We start from the raw sequence: 23,045 nt of genomic DNA, 5'->3' as shown, positions 1-23,045 counted from the left end.
ACCAGTAGCAAATCCGTTGCACATATGGTTGAAGAGTGAAGGGGTGAAATGTTTTGGAAAATGGAGAGAGGAGTATGGAAAAAAAGTTCATGGAATACCTTGTAGAAATGAGTTGAAGCATTTGCATGTTTAGGGTAGAATTAGGAGAAGGCAGATAGGATATGGAGGAGATAGTGTAGTTATTAATGGTGGATAAGGGGCATTAAAAGAGAAATAACTACAGCTGGTAGGAATGCAGGATAGATGGATGGGTTGAGAAAACAGAGGTAGAGATGTAGAGAATAGGTAAGGAAAGTTTGATCGGAATTAAGGGAACAGGAAGATTTAAGTAGAACTGAAGAGACATGGAGATAAAGTTAGAAGACAAGGCGAAGGAAGTGAGGAATAGGACAGGAGTGGTTGTGATAGGCTGAAAATAAGGTGATTAGATGGGAAGTGTCGTGAACATGAACATCAAGGGTGAAACCCAGTGGACACATTTCTGAAGAGAGGCAATTTTCAAAAACACATTGAGCTAACATTACTTTATAAAAATTGGTCCTTTATTGCTTTAGTAGAGAATAAAGAAAAAATAAAAAATTAAATAGAATTCTTCATCTCTAAGGTCTGAGAAGGTGGCACAGAAGGCTGGGGGTGCCTTCTGTGTGGAGTCTGCATGTCCTCCCTGCGTTCGTGTGGGTTTTCTCTGGGTACTCCGGTTTCCTCCCACATTACAAAGACATATGTCTGGAGTATTTCTCCCCGGGCCTCCACTGAAAATTGGCTTTGTTCCAAGTCAGACTTTCCCAGTAAACAAATGTTAAATAAATAAATAAATAAAACAGAAAATATAACTGTGCCATTTGGAAAAGAAGGAAGGAAGATTAAGACTCAGCCTGATGATATCATATTTGGGGTAGATATTGTATGGTGAATATTTACATAAATACCTACTGTATAACACTATAGAAATAGATTTTGTAAATTATGACAAGTATATAAAATATATCTTCTGCAAACAAAAAAATGGTTAAGGTTTAAAAGATGCCTTGTTCTCATGTTCTTCTTGAAAACTGTTGCCCCCTTAGATACTCATAGCTCCCATGAGGAATTTAAATATATCTGTCATTTCCTTCAGTTTCAGTTCTTTAGGTATGTAAATGTCATTATCTTGATAGTTATCTTTAGCAGGCTTATGATGACAGTAATGCATAATGTTGCTCACATCTGAACTATGACTATCCTGTGTACAGTGTTCTGAACATAAGATATATAAATCCTATTTTAGATAAGTTCTTACCAATTACCTACAAAGAAAAGCATCAACTTCCTCTTTTCTATTGCTGAGGCATTACCCAAACCTCATTGTTTTATTATGTTTAAATAATCTATTATGACATCTGCCACTTTACTCTCCACTTCTGTTGCTGCTACCACTTCTCCTTCAGTAGTGCAATCTTTTCTAGGTGTCATCTCTCTTTCATTTATTTGTGCAATGAACAACATGATATGATTTTCTTTCATGAACTTCTTTATTGTTGCTTGTCTACATATTAAAATAGGCCATGTCCAGTATTGATATCTATGGTACACCACTCATCTGAGTACAGTTTTTTTTTAAATAATCCTCCATTTACTTCTATCATACCAAATGTTTAGTCCATTTAGTACACTATGCAACCTGCTTCACTTTTGTTGCGTATGTCCCAAACACTTTGCTGTTATCACAACTGTGATATCAGACATCTGTTTCTGGTCTAGTATTATTATTTTTGGGTTGCCACTAAAAATAATAGCACATTATCTAGCTGATAGTAGATCTAAGACAAAATAGTTTAGTTGTAACAGGGGTTCAATGGAAGTAACACAATAATTAACACAGCCGGAAGACAATGTCAAGATTAAAGGAGAAGGTAGATCCTAGCAGAATTATTAAAATATAGGCTACAATAGGATTACTTGAGGGAATATCCGGCAGTCATGTTTAACAGAGTTGAGAGTCTCCAAGCAGATTTAATAAAAGAATTTACACCATAGAGTGGTGTATAGTTAGCTTTGCTATCCCAAAATGCTTGGTTCTCCATTCTTATTTACAGACTAGACACCATCTTTGCAGAACTTGCATATCCTCACTCTGTCCACCTGGGCTTTTGTTGGGATGTTTGGTTTCCAGACTTCTTTCTATACCTCAGAGACATGCTAATACGGGTAATGTAGAGATGATAATTGTAAGTGTATGTGTGTGTTGGGGGGAGGGATATGTATGCATCCTGTAAAAGGCTGCTATTCAGTCCTGAAAATTTTCTCTGACCTGTGCTTATTTGTTGATATAGACCCCTGTTTCTCCGTGACCCAGAACAGGATAAAGACCGCATATGCAAATGTATGAATGAATGAAACATTACTGCTTAATGGACTGTCATTTTATATAATAATGTTTGGAAAATGATTTTAGCATTACTTTTTTTGAACACTGGCTACGCATATTTTAAATTTTAGAAGTATACCCACTGTTGGGGACTGACTATTCCATTACTTTCATCTCAGCACACCTGGCATACCAGCTGCATAATGCTCAACCTCTGATGTTCTAATACAAGCGTAGCAAAACAGATTCTGCTCTCTGTCAGGCTCAGATACCCATAGTAACAGCAAGGTTTACTTGCTTTCAAAACCAGGCATGCATTATAAATAAATGAATGGGAGTTTGCTGAATATGAATTCACTCTAGCATGCTTTATGTAAGTGTGGTCATGTGGGTAAAGAAGACATACGTTATTCCTCAGAAACATGGTAAATGCTCTGGAATTAATAAGCATCCTTAAAAGAAAGCTGCACTACATTGACAAGTTTCCACTCTTCCATAATGACAATAGCATGTACCCATTCTTCAGGGTAGGGTAAGGTGAGAAGGCATTGTGAAAAACAACTAATCAGTGAAGTACTGTTGAAAGTATAATGAGGCAACTATATTACAATGACCAGTTTTCCATGAAAATGAGATTTCTTCCCCCAAAGATTTCAGTTTGGTCTACATCTGCCACAAGGATATGCAATATGCACTGATGAGTCAAGATTATTTGTCCAGATATTTATTGCTTTATTTGTGTATATATTAATGCTTGCCACACCTGATTTATTGTATGCATTAGTGCTGTACATACTGAAATCAAATATTAACATATAAATGCACAGCGTAAGGTAAAAGTGCTTACCATGCTTGCTTTGCTAAGTCATACTGGTATGCCCTGGTGAGTTCATCAAGATGAGCTTGAAGCATTGGCTGCATTTCCTCCTGCGGTGATGGTGTAAGAGTTGCAGTTGACTGTTGCCCAAAAGACACTGCAGGTGAGGATGCCACTCCACGTACAGGGGGTGTGGGAACCCTGTCATCTTCTTCTTCCAGCTCATCTTCCATGCCTTGATGTAGGTATGTCTGGACAGGTAAAGGTGGGCACCATCCATCACTGTCATACCTAAGACAAAATTAGAGAATTATAATTTATGATCTGCAATTAATATATTTTAAAGAAACACTGCTGGCACATAATAGAATAACATAGAGGAAAAAGCTAGGCTGTATCAGTACTGAATAGTGACAGGTTATGCATATATGACTATCAGAAATACGCGTGGAAATGCTCCACTCAATGACATCAAAGGGCAGGCAAGTCATCATAAGAAAATACAAAATGTACAAAAAATATATTATTTTAATGATGAAGAGCAAAGCCTCCCACTCCCACCCTACCCCCTTGCAGGGGGACAAACACTTGTGCCCTCAAACATAATTCGTCTGCTTTAGAAAACCAAAATGGCATCTCTATGATGAGAGGTGCATTTTGAATATCTAGACATATACTCTGTAGAGCAGTGTCTGTAATTGTTTACCCCCCCCAAAAAATGCTACATGTTGTATACTTACTCAAGAGCTCTGATATACACATTTAAAGACAGAGCAATATATGTGCGAGTGTGTACTTGTGAGCATGTGCATGTGTGTGTGAATTTACATTTATATGTCTGTATATACATTCTCCAATTTATACTTTGTCAACATGAAATTAACAGCTTTAATATAAATGTGTGTGTGTGTGTGTGTGTGTGTGTGTGTGGATTTTTCCTCAGACATCTATGTGTAGTCTAGATTGTTGTTTACATGCTGCCAAGGCATATTTCACACCTCAGGCTATATCATCTACACTATGACTTAATACAGTAGAAATATATAGGTTGGATGTATTTTAGCTATGAGATAAACACATAAGCGTCATTTCAGGCCTCTTTATGTATCACACCTGAGCTATCAAAATAACACAGGCAATGAGCATCACAGACTTAAAACTAAATTTTAACTGTTTTCAACATTCTCTGCGTGTTCCTTTTTATTCATCACCTTAAGTACAGGACTGCATGTAACTGCACAATCTCATTACATTACTATACTCCACTGACACATCTCATTGCCATTTCTAATCAGCTAACCAAGAAAATGAAGTTGCCAACAAACTGCTTTCAAAGAATGATACATTTATTCAATTGTAAGGTAAGTATGTGATTCAAATGCATTGAAAATTCATCCATTTGTGAATAATGAAACTCACATCATTATCTTTAACATGTTATTACCAATGACAACCTATATGATGCTATGACCATTAAATAAATGAATATAGCATTTTAATTGAATATTATATTGAGGAATAACATGGAAACAACTTGAATCTGTAACACATGCAATCACATGTTAAATTGACAATGTCAGAATGATCATTGCAATAGGTCATTACTAATAGCAGAATCTTAATAAAATTCCTGGTCCAGATATAAAAATGCATATACAGAGGCACAGTATAATTAGTCAACTATTGATAGAAAAGCTAGTAGCATGAATACAGAATAAGATAGTTAACATTTCAGTATGAGATTTCTCAAGCATGCTCCCATTTTAATAAATGAAAAACCAGCAATGACTTATACAGCACCTGCCTTCTCCCATGATATGATGAGAACCGTGTCACTAAATAGGTAACAGCACATATAATTTATGCAACTGTACTCCACTTGACACTCTTTGACTTATGTAACTAGGCAAAACAAAACTTTACAATTCACTGCAGACTAAATCATCGGTGCATGATGGTGGAAATGCGTGTACAAATGAACCAGTCGATTGCAGCAGGGCTCAAACTGGCTAACGCACATGCTGATAACCCATGACCACATACAGAATTTGACAAAAGCAAGTGAGACAATATATAATTCTGCAAATCCTTACTGCACAGCTGTTCTTATTTTGTGTGTGTGTGTGGGGGGGGGGGGGTCATACTTGTATTACCTATATATGTATAACCTATATCAGTTGAGAATTGTGTATGTTGGGGTGGGGTGGTGACACACATATGTTTTTAAGTAATACAACTATCAGAAGACATGTATGGAGAAATGCACCCAGTAGCTTAGGAAACAGTGAGCTCTTTGGTGATCCAAAGGAAGTCCAACAGAATAAAAACTTGGACTCCAACAGTCTTATAAAATTATATGGTTCTTTACAAGATTATATGCAGCAAACCTTTTCATCCACTTAGACTCTTTTACAATGCTTAAAAACATTAAACCACTTCCTTAGCAGGTATTGAAAAAGTAGCCAGCCTATCAGATGAAATCTGCACATCACATGACACAAATCTAAAACATTCAAAAATGAATTAAAAAAACAAAACAAACAAAAAAAAATAAATTATATATATATATATATATATATATATATATATATATATATATATATATAGAGTATCTTTGTATAGGGTTAAATCCTATACTTTAAATATAGAATTGTGTATACATATATATTCTATAAAATAAATGCAATATTTAATATTGCATTTAATATATGATGCTTAAAGTTAAATTATAGGTGTTGCCTGAGTTAAATAATCTACACATTATTGTGGTGTTTTGTGATCCAAAGAAACACAAAAATGTGGTGGACAGAAGTACATCACTGTGACTAAACAATAGGAATGCAACACAATATAGTCTGCCCTCTTTTCTACCATTTACCCTTTGCCCTGACCCTAACATTAACATGCAGCTTACCTTACAAAAGCCCTTTCCATAACACTACCACTACACGAGACAGTGCAGACACACACTATGCATGCATGCACACACACACACACACACACACACACACACACACACACACACACACACACACACACACATATACACGCACACTGTCACACTCTGGCACACACACAAACTAAACATATCCCCTTACCTAACTGTTACCTGAACCTTAACCCTAAAGTACTGACACTTGCACAAACACAAAATCTGTCCCTTTACTTATCCCTTGTCCTAACTCTAAAACACACACCCACACACCCATACACATCCACACACCCACACACCCACACACACACCCACACACACACACACACACACACACACACACACACACACACACACACACACACACACACACACAATATCACACCTCCTTAGTGTATTTTAACTGGTTATGCCATTGTTTTGCTTCCCTGCTGTAAAAATACTTTAGTGATGTATTCCATTGAAGACTTTAACATGCAGCATAGGTTCATATGTGTGTGCTAGGCTAATGGCCCTGGAGCCTTTACAAGCCTAGCCCATAGGATTACCCTGGCAGACTGCCACCTGACCTTAGTTCCCAGTGCCTCTGTTGAGTAGAGCCACTGGAGTGATTCCCGGGGTGAATTTTCTATTTCCCATCCACTCATCAAGATTTTTCTTGAAGAGGGCCAGTGAGGTGCTCTGCTTGACATGTATGGGAAGTCTATTCCATAGCATGGGCAGTCTCTGGGTTATGAACCTATCCCTCCAACTTGTTCTGTTGACTGTGGTAATGAGGTTGAGGTCTCTGGAGCATGTAGTGTGGAGGGATTTGGATTTCTTTAGATGTAGCGTTTCTAACAGAGCTGGGTCAGACATGTAAGTCAAGCAGAAATCGCCTCTAAGTAGGCAATATGAGTCAGAGAATAGTTGGAGTTTTTTGAGTCTGTCCATATAGGACAAGTGTTTAAGGCCTATGTTTAAGGCCTAGGATCCTCTTTGTGAGGTACATTAGTGGCCTCTCCAGTTACTGCAGGTGACTAGTGAGGTACATGCCAAATGGGCATTGTATTCAGTGATTAGCCTAATGAGGGAAGACTAGAGGGAGACAATGACCTCTTTCTTCCTGGATGCACAACCCTTAGTAATAAGATGTGCTACACAGAAGGACTTTCTGACCACAGTGGCAATGTGGTGGTCAAAAGAGAGGCTGCTGTCAACCTGTGTTCCCAGATCTCTTATAACGCATAGTGTTCAGTGGACTACCATCGATGTGGTAATTCATGGGAACCGGGTTTTTCCCAAAGGGGATGATGACACATTTTGTGGCATTGAGCTTAAGGCCATGGTTCTGACACCAGTCGTTGGTATCAGTGAGGCCTTTCTGTCGGATGTCAACATCACTTGGGAAGTTAATTATGCCTCCCAACTTGCAATCGTCTGCAAACTTTGTCAGCCAGAGTCCATTCATGTTGGCCTGGACTTCAGAGAAGTAGACACCAAACAGGAGAGGACCTAGGACCGAACCCTGTGGGATTCCACTTGTGACTGTTCGGCAGTCTGACTTGGAGTCAGCTACTTTCACACTAAGGCTTCTATCTATGAGCTAGTTTGCAATCCACCTAGTGATATAGGGGTTAATGCCTAGCTTAGTGAGTTTTTCTATGACTCCTGAGTGGGGAATGGTATCAAAGGCCTTGGCTAGATCAAGACAGGCTGTTATTCCTTGAAGGTGGAAACACTGAAGCGCTACAGTGTGAATAAAAACAAGTGATTTTATTCTGTTGCTTCACTTTATTGATTTGGAATCTATCAAGTGACAATAATTTGTTGGGTCAGAGTTGTTTTTTATCTTTGAGAAGAAGAAGAGGAGTGCTTGTATTTTGTATGAACCACCTTGCTTTCATCCACACCTTTGCTGTCTGACTCAGAGCAGGCATGATCTACCCTTCACAAAACCAAACTGTGTGGGATCCAGAGTTTGGAGATTCCCTATATTCTTGTTTATTAGGTCCATGATGATGCATTCCATAGCTTTGCATATCAGACTTGTCAGGCTAATGGGGCGATAGTTCCCAGGGTCTGAAGTCCCTCCTCCTTTGTGGAGAGGGATGACTGTAGCACTGCACCATTCAGTAGGGACAAAGCCTGAGGTGAGGCTGTGATTCAACAGGGTACACAGGTGAGGTGCCAGTTCATTGTGTAGTTCATGTAGAACACAGCCAGGGATATTGTCAGGTCCCACAGAAGCTGTATTCTTGGCCTTGGACGGTTCTGTTTTAACCTGTGCAGCAGTAATACTGGGTGCCTGGCAATCTACTGGTATTGTGATTGGTCCGGGGGGGGGGTAAAGTTGGCACTGAATCTGTCGGCCAGTATATTGGCAATATCTGTTGGCTCGGTATAGGAGGTGCCATTGTGCAACAGTTTCTAGCAAATCTGGGTATTGCCGTGGAGATTCTTTACATAACTATAGAAGGCCTTGTGGTTGTCTTTACTATCTGCTGCACTTCTGTTTTCATAGCTAGCTTTAGAGGATTTGATGAGGGATTTTCTTGAGGCTGGTAAGGGAGTTTTTCCAGTCTTGGAACGTCACCTTATTTTGCATCAGTTTCCTCCTTCTGTAGAGTTTGTTTATGGCAGGGGACCACCAGATCAGCTTCCTTTACAGAGGGTTGGCTCTTATTATAAGTAAATTACTGAATATCAAGGATGAGCCACAAATATTTACTCCTACAGTTGTCTGATTTGGTATTCTGATGACAGCTCTTGAAATTGAGACTAGGTAATTTAACAGACTCCACAGTCTCACATTCTTCCTCATTTGAATTTAACATGTGAAAGCCTTCTTTTGGAATTTTTTTTTTTCAATAATCATTTTTATTGTTTTGCCAAACCATTATACATTTCACACACTATTTACATTATGTATAATATTGCTTCCAATGTTTTAGTTCCATTTTGAATTTCCCTATAATACATTAAGAATAAATATAATTTTAACCAAGTACAGGAAATTAAAATCACAAAAAATTAAACATAAAAGCATCTACAATAGACAATTGTAAACCAACTCAAGCCAATAATTTGTATTATTTCTACATTTTCTATCTAATCCAAGAATGTGTTGGTACACATACAGAATGTCCTGACGGAAAGTGGATAGGACCCGCTACACCAAAATAATATTAAAGATTTGTTCCCAAATTTTTATGCTGTTTATACTTTTCTTATTATTTCTAATTAACAATTTAACAGCCTGAAATTTTGCCACGACACCTGTGCTGGGTTCAACCAATTTGTGGCTATATAATTTCATAAGTAAACTAAAATTGATAATTACAATCTTATATGTTTTGTCCAAATACTGCGGTGGAATATGTAAAATCAGAAATACCCAGGAGAGTGTTGAGTTTTGGTAACCCATTTTTGTAGTTGTAACTTTAAAGAATTCCATAATTTATAAATGCACTTGCAACTCCAGAACATGTGTAACAGGTCTGCTGTCTGATCTATACACTGTGGACATGTAGGTGACTTTTTTGAATCAAATTTATGAAGTGTAAGATGGGTATAATATGCATTGTTAAATATCATCAATTGAGTAAAGACCAGTTTTGAAGTGATAGATTTTAATGTTAAGTTAAACGCCTCTACTATTTTACTGTCGTCTAGGGATGGCAATTTCTCTCTCCAGTATTTGGATAACAGAATATGATTGTTATATTTTCTCTCATTTTATACGCTGAGGATATATATTTTCTATCTTGTTGCAATGCTTCCCACAGCTGACCTGAAATAACTAGTTCCTCTTTTTATTTCAAAACTGGTAAAATAATTTATGGCCAAATCTTTTAACTGCCTCATTATAATTAAATAAGAGATGGGAAGATTCATCTCTTTTAAGATATCATGTACCGCTACTCCTAGGAAGGGGTATAAATCCCTTACAGTTAATTCCTTAATAAATGGATATTTCTTTAAGTCTATCAGTTGATTACCAATAGTTATATTAGGATTTCCATCAAACGGTTGAAACATCATCATATATTTTAAAAGGTTCAAGGAGGCAAACAGAGTTTGAGTACCTTGATGTGTTCCATTAACTCATATTTACTCAATGTTTTTATATTCAAAAATGGTACAGCTTTAACATTAATTCTCTTCCCTTTTATATGTTTATAATTTAGCAGTACCCATTTGGGTATCCATTTTCTATTTTCGCTATCCAAGTAAGACACCCTTAAAATCCTATTGGCCTGAATCACTGTATAGTACATCTCAAAATCTGGTAAATCCAACCCCCCCCTCGTTTTAGGAGCCATCAGTTTTCATAGGATATTCTCGTTTTCTGGGTTCCTAAAATTTCCCCAGTCCTATCTGAAATTGCTTGAAAAAGGATTTCGTGATTTTAAGTTGTGCTGCTCTAAAAATATATAGCATTCTGGGAGAACGTTCATTTTATTATCGCTGCTCTTGCCATCATCGGTAGCTTCAACTTACTCCATCTTTTCAAATCCATTGTTATTCGGTCTCCAGTTACCTTAATATTGTTGATAAAAATTCTCTATTTTCAGTTGAAAAGTCAATCCCCAAATATTTTATTCTTTCTTCTGTCCTTATTAGTCCTATCAATGGTAGCATTGAAAAGGTGTAGGTATCTTTAGAGGGAATATTTTGGTTTTTAAAATTTAGTTTGTAATTAGCAATTTTCTCAAAGGTTTGTATTGCTGTTAGTATTTTTCTGTATCTGACACGGTGTGGTACTGTATATATTTAAATCATCTGCAAAAGCAGCCATCCTAAGATTTATCCCAAGAAGTACAGGAGAATTATAAAAACTTTTGTTTCATATGAAGAAATAAAGGTTCTAAATACAGATTAAACAGTATGGGAGACAATGGGCACCTATTCGAGTTCCATTTTAATTTGAATCCTTTTGGAACATTCATGATTTATATATAAACTAGTGTATGCATTCTTGTATAAATTTCTTAACATAGAAATAAAAAGCTGAGGTATATTGAAATATGATAATGTTTCAAATAAATAAGCCAAATTAACTCTATCAAATGCTTTTGAGCATCAATTATTAAAGCATATATGTTCATATTTTTATACTTTGCATAAGATATTAAAGTATGAAGAGTTAATGTATTGTCTGTAGTCTGTCTCCCATCTATAAACCCGCCTGTTCTTCTGATATTATCAAGTTTATTATTTTTTTTAATCTACTAGCTAGAATAGATGTCATGATTTTCATATCAATATTCAACAATGATATGGGCCTATAATTGTCTGGGTTTTTGGGATCACTATTCTCTTTCAATAACAGAATTGTTCTTGAGGCATTAAAATGAAGATCATTGCTGCCATTGAAATGATATAGTTAAAGGTCTGTGCAGAATCCCACTAAAGATTTATAAAATTCAGAGGTCATACCATCTGGTCCTGGGGCTTTATGTGGCTTTAGTTTCTTAATTGCCTCTAGAACTTCATCAACTGAAATCAGTGCATTCAATTCTCCCTGAGAATCCTCGTCAATCTTGGGAAAATTAATTTTCTGTAAGAACTCTTTCCTCTCTTCATCATGCCCATAAGTTTGTTGCTCACCATATATCTGATTAAAAATTGATTCAAAAATCTTCATGACATCTGACTTATCAGTATATAACGTATTATTATGATTTATTTGTAATTAACTGATTAATAATGCGGGCTAATGCTTTCGAGGGAGTTTGAATGTGATTTGCATATTTAACTAAACTTCTTTGTTTGTACAGTGTCAATTTTCTGTTATGCATAAGAAACAGCTCTTTCTGACATCTTAACAACTCAGTTTCTGTTTGCTCAGTGTAGTTACTCATCAGCTCCTGGTCCAATAATTGTACTTTAGTTTCCAGATCCAGTTGTTCTTTATTTTGGAGTTTTTTATAATATGTGGCTTTCTGAATAAATAATCCTCTTAACAAAGTTTTAGTTGTAGCCCATTCTATATCTAATGGATGTTCATTACGGGGTATATTGTATACTAATTGTTTAAGTATCTCCTTAACTTCCTTTACTATATCTTCTTTGGTTAATAGGTATGGGTTTAAGGACCAATTATATCCACCATGATTTTTAGTATTCAAAATATCGGTCTTTAAAGTTAAAGTTATTTTAGAATGGTCTGAGAGCTGTCTAGCTTGATTAGAAACCCTAGGGTCAAGTGAAATGAACACTTCTGGAATTAAAAAATCAATTCTTGACCACATTTTATGGCAGCTAGAATAGAAAGTAAAGTTTTCTGCCTTTGCTTGTATGTGTTTGTGTTTAAAAGGGTCATATAGTTTGAAATCCGTTCTCAGTTCTTTCAACGCTACCATTGCCTGCTTATTAAAAGCAGTCAAGCTCCCAACTTATCAGTTTTAGAATCTTGGTAAGCATTCCAATCCCCCCCCATCACTATGTAACAGTTGTTATATGACTGTAGAATAGAGTAAATTGAAGCTATATAATGATGTTGGTTCACATTTGGGGCATAAACACATAAAAGTACTATCGGCTTATCGAATTTTCAGTTTTGAGAACCACCAAACACCATCTGCCGTCTTTATCTATTTTGTCCTCCAAAATTTCTCCTTGAAACTGATTATTGATTATAATTGCCACCCCAGCACTATTCGTAGTCCCTTCCGCCTTTACAACCTTCCTAATCCATTTCTTGTCCTTCATTGTTTCCCATTGGTCATTAGTCAAATGTGTTTCTTGTAATAGAATAAAACATCCTTTTGATTTAAAAACTAAATGCAGAAACAGCTTTTCATGTTCTGGAGTCCTTTAACATTCCAGGAATCTATTATCCACATTCTAAACTATGAATTGATGAATAATGGTATCTATTTTTGTTTTCCACCTTAAATTGACAAATGTTGGTATTACGTGAATTTTGGAAGCAAAACAGCCATCCCATCCCTACCCAGTGCCTATCCACTATTCCTCCGGACCAGGATGAACATAGGTTTTCACATTGGATAACATTCTCCAAGTAGCTAAACTACTAATTCTATTAACTAACAATAAAATAGCATGCAAAACCTACACTAACTATATCTACAAAGTCTAACCCAGACATTCCCTACTAAACACCACACTCAAGTAACTACAGCTCTGAACATTTCCCTAATATTCATGTAAACTAATTGTACCTGACATGTCAAATAATTCACTTTTAACAAACTTTAAATACAGCAATAATATGTTAGCATTATAATTACTTGTTTCAAAACCTTTTAACTAACAGTTCACCTAATAAGCACACAGTTGTTATACATTTGTTTAAAACAAGTCATTATTTAGGTCAGCTATTTATCTTCAAAACATTCCTACAATATTGCATTTAAAATTTTTATAGATCATTACAGTTAGACATCACCTATATTACACAACTACTACTACTGTTTGCTAATTATACTATATGTATATATATATATATATATATATTTTTCTTTTTTCTGTTCTCCCCCTTCCCCAAACTGAACACAGTTAAAAGATACTTATTTATTCACTTATTTACTCACTAAATAAAACACAGTAAGTTACTTAAAACAAGCCTGCAAAGGAGAGAAAAAATAACACAAAAATAGACTGCATTACCTGGATTTACCACTAAGCCATAGACTCTTATACAGCAACAGCCAAACCATACATTTTGTCCATACAAGACACATTTTACCTTATTGATCGTATCTCAGTCATTTTAGCTCCAAAAGTCCCAAAAGTTTCATTTTGATTTACAGCAGCTCTTCTTGCTTCCCAGCAGTTGCAGCAGTCCAGGCAGTTCAATTTTGAATTTTCGGCGCTGACGACGAGACAATTAGCAAAAGGACCTCTCAGCTGTACCACACTCAAAACGGTCCCCTGCTTCCTTTACCTTGTTTCCTGCTTCCTCGTGGGTCAGGTTAAAGATAAAACGGAGATTACCCTTCGGCCTGCTGAAGAATGAAGAACACACAAAGGATTTTGAAGAATGCAGTCTCCCATTCATTCTAATGCAGGAAAAGCCAGGATGTACTGTTCAATTTTCAAGACGGTGCAGAGCCTTAAACAGCTTCAAAAAGGTAGGTCTGGCTTCTTTTTTGTATTTACAGTGTATTTAATGCCATCAAGAGTAAAGATTAAACTGTTAGGATATTTCATTTGAAATCTAATGTTTTTGTCAATTAGAAACTTACAGTATGGAGCCAGCATTTGTCTAGACTGTCTTATTTGTGCTGGTAAATCCTGTGTTATAGAAACTTTATAACTTTGCCACATTATAGATCCTCCAGATTTTTTATGGTTAGAAGTATTTTATTCACATCCTGGAAGTTTAATATTTTGACATACACAGGTCTTGGTGTATTTGAAGCTTGGGAATTCCTGTAAGCTCTATGTGCTCTTTCTATGACAATTTGCTGAACATCCACAGAGTCCTTAAGTAATGTTTCAAATATTTGTATGATAGAAGTGTTCAGCTCATTATATTGGATTGATTCTGGGATCCCTCTGATGATTATGTTGTTCACGTCTTGATCTTGCTTCCAGGTCCAGAATTTTGTTTTGCATCATTTGTATATCAGCCTCTTGTGATTCAGATCTTTTAGTGAGCAATGCTATATTGTCTTCATTTGCTGCTATTCTGGTTTCTGCTTTCTCCATTCTTGTTAGAATCCGATTACATGTCTCACTAAATGTTTGTGTTTGGGATGTTAGGTCTTGTAATGCATCTTGTATAGGCAACAATGCAGACTTAATTTCTTCCATCGTAACCTGTTGATCAGATTGATGCCCCTGTTTTGCAGTTTCTTGCTGTCTGAATGTTTTCTGTCTCTTAAATATGGATTCCTTCTCTGGAGACTGTAATGCTGACAGTTTAGTTTTAGTAGTTGTAGTGTCCATATTTTTATCTTCTTTTGACATTTTGAAATGCTGCAGATAGAGATGATTACCAAGTAAAAGTTTCAGTAATGTGGTAATTCAGTCTTTTGTTTGTTGCTCTGTTCAGAATCAACCAAGCAATCAGTTCCAATCCTGTTGTCACCAAGTATTTTTTTTCAATTTTTTTTCCACGATAAGATCGCTGACTTCTAGTAGATTATTAATTGCCGTCAATTAGTTGATTAACTCCAAATGTACATCCGCAGAGGTGATTTTTGTTTCTGGTCTTTGGAGAGCTGAAGTACTGCAGTGCTTATAGAATGGCGGCCATCTTTGTCTCTCGAAAGCCTTCTTTTGGAATTGTGGCCATCTCAAAAGAAATCACAAACTTTGGGCAGTCCTGCCTTAAAACTATATTGCAACAAAATTAACCTGTGATGCTTTATCAGACATAAAAGACAGTTTTATTCCCCACAGTAGTTAACTTTACACAAAAGGTAACTTTATTCCCTATAATATCCTGAAGATGTGGTTTAGTTGCAAGAAACCCAGCAGTAGTTTTCAGTTTTATAACTGCCTTTTCCCTACCTCAGAATCATGCAGGTCTCATCATTACTGTTGTTTACTTAAGCATTGAGTTGTTTCGGTAATGAATTTGTCTCAGCCTGCATGACACAGGGGAGGCAACAAACTTCCCAAAGATTACCTTGCCTGTCACTGATGACATCCTGAACCATTGTTATGATAAACTCTTTTTCAAGGAGATGGGTGCTGGGTTATGGATGGATGGATGGATGGACTAATAAGTAATACAACACTACATGAGCATAAGGGTGAGTGTTCTAATTTTTAAAACTGATGTGTTGCTTTATTTCATACATCTATGGAACATTAAGGACAAAATGGTAGCTTTAATGTGTATAACTAATGGTCTTATGAACTAACAGTTGTCAAAAGAATAAAACGAACTACAAGACTTTCCCTATAAATCTGACATCTAAGCAAGAGAATGACATTGTCAAATACATGTATACAAACTGCAATAGTCAATACTTAACAAAATTGTGCAGTTTACCTAATTTGTGCTGCAACAGTTTAAATATATCTTAACTTAGAGTTAGCAAAAGCACTACTTGAGTGATAAAGAAAGCAGGCTTTACTTCCACAATCAAAGAACTTATGGAAGGATCATTATCATTAAGTGCAGAAGCAGATGGCATCAATAATATCCAGACAGTATCATATTAAGTAGATATTATGGGATACACAATGTGCTGTCAGGATAGCAGAGTTCATCATAACATCTTGGAGGTACAACAAACTAAAGTAAAATAAGAACGTTTGAGTGATTCTGATATACTAGTACAGCAATGAACAGCAAGACACAATAAAACAAATAGAATGTTTTTTAATGTATTATAAGCTTCAGAATTTTACATTATGTTCAGACATTTATTGATATATTTCAATTTTATAGCAATCTAGTAAATAAAACAGTACATCTGGGTCATTTCTATTAGACTTTCTAAAGAGCTGAAACCTGTAATTTCTATACACTTTTGAATAAAGATACTAGCCAACACAGAATTATCTCTGCATGGAATGAAGAAATGTTGCACAGAAAATGCTTTCATATGTACTTAAAATCTTTTTTTCTCTAGTTAAGATTTTCAGCTGCTGGGCTTAAACATTGAACCATTTATGAACATTATGCCAAGAGTAATAAGCCACTTTAACTAATTGAACATTTTACTTGCACAATGCAAATGAAAAATATGTAGCTTTACCTACGATATATGATGCATTGAAGCTATGTGGAAATGTACCATTTAAAGAAAAAGTAAAAAAAAAAAAACTGGAAAATGAATTTCAGATAAATCAGGAATGTATTTTACTAGGGTAGGCCAGACTACTTCTAAATAAATAAATGCTGCCCTATTAACATCTATCATTATGAATTGTTATGTTGTACCTGTAAAACATATAAACCTCTTTCACTGTGATTTCCATTTTAGAGTACATCCGTTTGCCCTTGGCCTGTGTTATAGATATTACTTCTAGGATGTGTGAATAGCCCAGCAAATTTTGCATTTTTTTCATGTCAGTAATAAAGGAAAGGAAGTGTAAATTAAATACATTTTCAGCTTCAGGTTAATTATAGTGCTCAGAGATGAAAAATACTGTGTTTATTTCAACAGCTGCAGAAAAGAACATTTTGGTTTGCTTAGCTGAGAGCCTGATTAAAGGGGCAAATATTCCTCTTCTTTTCTTGATGGTGAACATTATCTCATAACACAGAGTATGACATTTCAGAGTTCAAGAAGAAAACAAAGGCATCCCTTATCAGCATATAATTATGCACTGAAACACTGTGATGTTCTCTTGCTGCCAAAATACTGTATACCAATTTCTAGTGCTTTGCATGGTGCATCATGCAACAGCAATTTAATGAGGACTCTTTGAACATAATTCACCTATAAAGTTATTTTGCATAGGAAAGTCCTAATTAAATTGCTATACACATAAAAACAACCTGTACAAACAGCAGCCAGGAAACGTGTATGTTGCACTTTTGCAGTATTAACTACTTGAAATTTCTGCAGTGGAAGTCCTTGGCAGGACTGGATACCAGAGATGTATTCCCCCTCCCTGGTCCAGCAAATGCCATCCCATCTGACATCTGTAAATCAGGGTACAAGGGTTGTCAGTCTGTGTCATTTCTTCAGTCTTTCTAGCAATCATGGAACTGCAGCACCACTGTCTTAGCATTAGGCCAAGAGCCCAGCAGGTTTATAGCAAAAGATGCCTGAAGGGGGTACCTAGACATTGAGGGTATCTAAAGGAGAAGGAGATAGAGAACCCACCCGGACTTTAAGCCCTAAACGAGGTGAAGGAGGGAAAGGCTGCTGCAGCAGTGAAGCCACTGGAATATCTACATTTATGGTACATAGGCACAGCTGTACTAAGGTCATTGTGTTTCACTGTCGCAATAATAAATACGTGGGAGGATTTCCAGAGCTATAGGAAAGGTGGTTGGAGAGCAGATATAAATGAGAGGATAGGAGCCCCAGCAGGACAGCAGAAGTAAACCCAGCTGTGGCTCTAGGGTAGAGGACTGGTTGCAATGCTTAGGAAAGGCTTTGAATGAGGACCAGGTGGCTGCATCCAGTACATCTTGGATGGACACCCCCTCCTCCCTGAAAAAGGCAGCAGTGGTAGCTGTGGCCCTGGTGGAATAAGTTTGGATGTGCTCAGGTACCTTTACACCATGGTGATACAGTTAGAAATCCTCTTAAAGATAGTTTGTTTACTTTCTGGTTTGTCCAATTTGCTAGAAGCTTATCCAAGCAAAACCTGAGATATCTGTGCTCATTGAGGGATGTAAGTTCCTCTCCCACTTATTCTCTAATTGGGGAAGAAAGCAGGGAGTTGTAATGTTTGATTCAGGGAGAGCTCTGCTGAGCATGTGGGCGGGGTTAGTTTTCAGTGAAACTTTGTCTGGATGAAACCTGACGAAGGGTTCTTTATGCATTAGTGCCTACAATGCACAGATTCTCCTACCTGAGATGATGACTACAAGGAAGGCTGTTTTTCAGGAATTGAAATGGATGCCTGTAGAAGCATTATGCTGAAAGGAGGGGCAATATAAGCTTTTCTAAGACAGCACTGAGGCCCACTGAAGGTGTAGGGGCTCTCCTGGGTGACCTTAGATGGATTATACCTTTGAGTAAGACTTTCATAATAGACTGGGAAAACAAAGGGGGTTGAATTGCCATGCTTGTTGAAACAGCAGAGATGGCAAGAATTTTAACAGAGAAGTAAGAGGTAACTTTGGTGAGAAGGTATGCCAAATAGGCCAAAACCAAAGGGGACATTAGCTGTTATGGTTGTTGGCCCTTGGTCTGACATCATAATGTAAATCTTTTCCATTTAAAAATGTATAACTTTCGGCTACTAGGTATTATTGCCTCTTTCAAGATAAGTAGGATGTTCTTATCTAGCATCTGGCCTTGAAAAATAAGTATTGTATCAGATTGCCATCTAAAGCTGCTTACGTGAGGGTGGTTCATTTTTTCTGGGTCAAAAGATCTACTTCCTGTGGAAGCAACCATGTTTCTTGCCTGCTCACATAATACTGCATTTGCCAGAAGGGTGCAATTAAGCTTACCCTGAGCCTTTCCTCCCTGATCTTTGCATGTAACATGGGGATGAGAGGTGTGAGAGGGAATGCATTTTGCAGAATCATGTAAACAAAACAGACTTTTGAGGCAAAAAGAATTGCTTCTGGTGCACCCCATTTTCCAGTGATTTTCTTGAAAATGTGCTTTTTAAGCATCAGTTCCTGGAGGTTTGAAAATGATTGGGTCAGGTGGTTTGCAAGGCTGTTGCTTTCTTCAGGGAAATACTGTGCTATTAGCTGCAGTACAATCCCTTGTGCGGGCTCTCAGAGCTGCACTGCCAGGCAGCCCAGTGAGTAAGAGTGTGTACCTTCCTGTTTATGTACCATATTACCATGGTGTTGTCAGTCTTTAACAAGCGGTTCCTGGTTTCCACATTTGTTTGAATGCTATTATGCCTCTGTAAATTGTCATAATTTCTTTCAGGTTGATGTGACTTTTAAGGACTGGTTACTCTCATGTGCCTTGCACCTGTAGACTACCTGAGTGGGTGCCTCAAAGTAGGTCTGAGGTATCTTAGGTTATTATTTGGTTCCCTAATTGATGCTGGAATGGAACTCTTTTGTTCTGGAGACAAGCTTCTATACACCACTTCAGTTTTCTTTTCAGACAAAAGAGAAGTGTTACTTTGAAGTTTAGAGGGTGTTTGTGCTGGCGCCACATATTCTTTCTCCTGTGAAGCTTTGCTAGGGGGAAGATTAGAATACAGAAAGCCACATAACCCAGAACTCTCAGGATGTCTATGACTGACAACCTCTTCTGCTGGGCTAGTGTTCTGAAATACTGGGTTATAAAAACAATCTTTTCCTAGGGAGGAAACACCCTTTGTTTTTCTCTTTCACGTTAATGGTGGGTTAGATGATGTCTCCTAGGAGAGTGTTTTCTGGCTCAATGCATACGGACTCCATACTAGTTATGCAGGAGTAATGGGCTGAGGGGGACATAGAGGGGGCTCCTATAATAAGCCATGATGTGATAATGGGTCTTGTTAATGGTAAGATGGACATGGAGAAGTTCAGATTTAGTCTATATACAAAATATGTGGGGGACTGGTGCAGGCCATCCCTGCTAAAGCAATTAGGACTGTCCACCAGGTCATCCTAGGCTTACATATATAGAATCCACCTTTAAATAACACCAGTAGCTAACCTAACTGTTGATGAAAATAATATTTTGTTTGAACTTCAGCCTAATTGTTGTTGATGGCAAAATGCTGCTCAGAGCTAGGTTCATACCTACCTGAGACATATATTATGAGAAATCCATTATGTCTCTCTTCATATAGCCCATGGAAGTATGCCTCAAGTCATTTACATGCACATGTACTATGACTGTGTCATACGTGCCTGTGGTGCAAATACTTCAGCAAATCCTGGCACCTGATAGACAACTAACCATGTCCATCTCATTGCACTGCCTGGTAGGTGGTGCATCAGTGTGTCTCACACTGGAGCCACCTATGTCCAAGATGGTGGATTGTGTGGAAGTTTGACTTATGGACTTTTGAATGGAAACACTGTATGTTTCAAAGTGGGTGCTACTTCTGTTGTGTTTCTGAGGTTGCTGAGACCTTTATGACTAAGGTAGATTACATTTAAGAGACCCATCATATGTAGATCTATATATCTGATCTGCTGTGTGTGTGTGTGTGTGTGTGTGTGTGTGTGTGTGTGTGTGTGTGTGTGTGTGTGTGTGTGTGACAAGTTTAATGTGGTGTAGTGCGGTACTTATAATATATACAATTGCTTGTTATCTGTAGTGTCTTCATGTCAGAGTTTCATATCCAATAACATTAAATAAATTTACCTCTCACACACTGTGTTACTCTGTTTAAGCAGTAGGTTGTTAAAAGGAAACATGAGAAAACTGCTAAATTGTCTCAGGATGCCCATTTCAACCAAACTGTCTACAGAGATGTTTGGAAAGGGTCTATATTAGAACATCGAAGTTTCACAACTTCAAATGTTCTAATATCGACCCTTATTCAGCGAACGCTGAAAATAGCGAAGCTGCGGAACACCGAATTTCTTCCTAGGGAAAGAATTTGGTTCGCCGTTCCTGTGGCTTCGCTATATTCAGCACTGTGGTGGAAAGTTACAGGTCAGGAACAGGTAAGTGTGCGACTGTGTGGACGTGAGGGTTAGGGCACGGGGTAGGTCAGTTAGGGTTAGGGCGCGGGTCAGGTAAGTGTACGATTGTGTGGACGTGAGGGTTAGGGTGGGGTACGTGAGTTAGGGTTAGGGCATGGGTGAGGTGAGTGTGTGATAGTGACGGACCTTAGGGTTAGGGTTTGGGTTAAGGTAAGTGGATAGCTAGTGGTGTGTGTACAGTTTAGTTTAGGGTTAGATATAGGATTTTAGGTGTATGAGTGTGGATTACTGTTTGTTTGGTGTGTTTGTGTTGTATGTATGTGTGTTGGAACAGCAAATTTTTTCCCTTGGAAAAAATTCAGTGTTCTGCATGTTCGATGTCAGCGTTCGCTGAATAGGGGTTGATATTAGAACAGTCTATGGTTTAAAAAGTCGATGTTCTAATATAGACCCATTTGGAAAGTCCAATGCCATGACTCCAGGTGCTTGCTTATTTGAGCTGAAGAGGGGATTAGTGCCTATGCATTTTGCAGGTGATTACTGGAGGATCCACCTGTCTGGTAGTTGAGACAGTGCTGGTCTCAACATATCTACAGGTTGCTGTCTTCAGTACACTTGCTATAGTCTTGCATTTGTAGTTATCCTGGATGTATCCTACATCAGATGGATGCAGTAGAAAGCCGAGCTTCACAAAGGTCCTGAAGAAGTTCTTACCAAAACAGCAGCCAACTCACTCAGTGATGTCCTGTACACCTACTGAATCAGAGACCAGCAGGAAACAATGTCTTTTGGATCCTTCTTTTACTAGATGCTATTGAAGTAGCATTAACCTCAAGCTGGCTCTTAAGTAGCAATTTTCAAGTTTTCCAATGATCGGTAATCTCTAGGAAGGTAAGAAAATAATCTTGCTTTGCTCCTTCTTTCACCAGGAGCAAATCAGAAGCACCATTCCCAAGCTGATTCCCTGAGAGGGCAGTTTTGAGGTTCTCCAGTGACTGGTAGTCTAGTTTCAGATGTTACAGACTTGAAAGGTTAAATGGAAAAAGGGATTAGTATTCTGAATATTGCAGTGTGTACTTTGTGAGTGAGATGATATGAAACAAAGGCTAACTCAACATTTATGAGTCTGAGGAAATTCTTCTAGATCTTTTAGTGCCTGGTTGAATGGCCCAATGAGATGAGAATGGGAAAAGATTCCAAAGTCAGACTTACAGTAATGCTGGGCAGCTCAGTAGCTAATAATTACAAAAACACAACAGAAACTTGGCAAGTTGGTTAGAAAAATCCAATGCAGTCACACACTGATATGAGTCTAAATGCACTTGCAGCTAGATAAAAAATGCAAATAAACATTTCCAGTATTCTACTGACAACTGAGCTAGTAACCCCACCCCCACGTCCACCCATTCTGATAGCTTGATCTTTTAAATGGGAAAAGAACCTGTAGTTCAATTATTCCCAGTAGAGCAACGAGTGACTAGAGTCTAGACTAAGAGTTGGACCATCATCTGAGAGGAGAACTGAGGGGGTCTGTTTAAGTCATTTCCTCCCCTTGTCTTGCTTGTCAGTATCCTAGGGGCATATGATCATGCCTCCGTGTGGCAGGATTAATTGGCCCTACCCTCCTTGTAAGCAGGCATTTCTGTGTGATCAGTGGTCTCCACTGAGGATTCTGTTAAGGAAAGTGCAGCTCAAGCATGAACCCCTCCCTCTACCCTCCAAGGAGAGTTTTGCCATTCCTCTCCTCCCCTATAACACCTTTTGAACTCAGATCACCTGAGATGTAGTTAGGGATTTACCT

General features: G+C 37.5%; 1 protein-coding gene across 18 annotated transcripts in view; it reads right to left on the bottom strand.

Annotated features, from left to right (window-relative positions):
* The window catches only part of ROBO2 (roundabout guidance receptor 2), a 1,870,921-nt gene that overhangs the window by 118,114 nt on the left and 1,729,762 nt on the right, over positions 1 to 23,045 (bottom strand). For all 18 annotated transcript variants that reach the window (XM_044072440.1, XM_044072432.1, XM_044072427.1 and 15 more), the window contains one exon: positions 3,195 to 3,455. In XM_044072440.1, coding sequence (XP_043928375.1) covers positions 3,195 to 3,455 — 261 coding nt within the window. The remainder of the gene's footprint in view (positions 1 to 3,194; positions 3,456 to 23,045) is intronic.

Source organism: Protopterus annectens, chromosome 5.part0 (genome assembly GCF_019279795.1).
Source record: "Protopterus annectens isolate FY-2018-M chromosome 5.part0, PAN1.0, whole genome shotgun sequence".
In the NCBI taxonomy this organism is placed as follows: domain Eukaryota; kingdom Metazoa; phylum Chordata; order Ceratodontiformes; family Protopteridae; genus Protopterus; species Protopterus annectens.
This window is presented reverse-complemented; position numbering and strand designations above follow the sequence as displayed.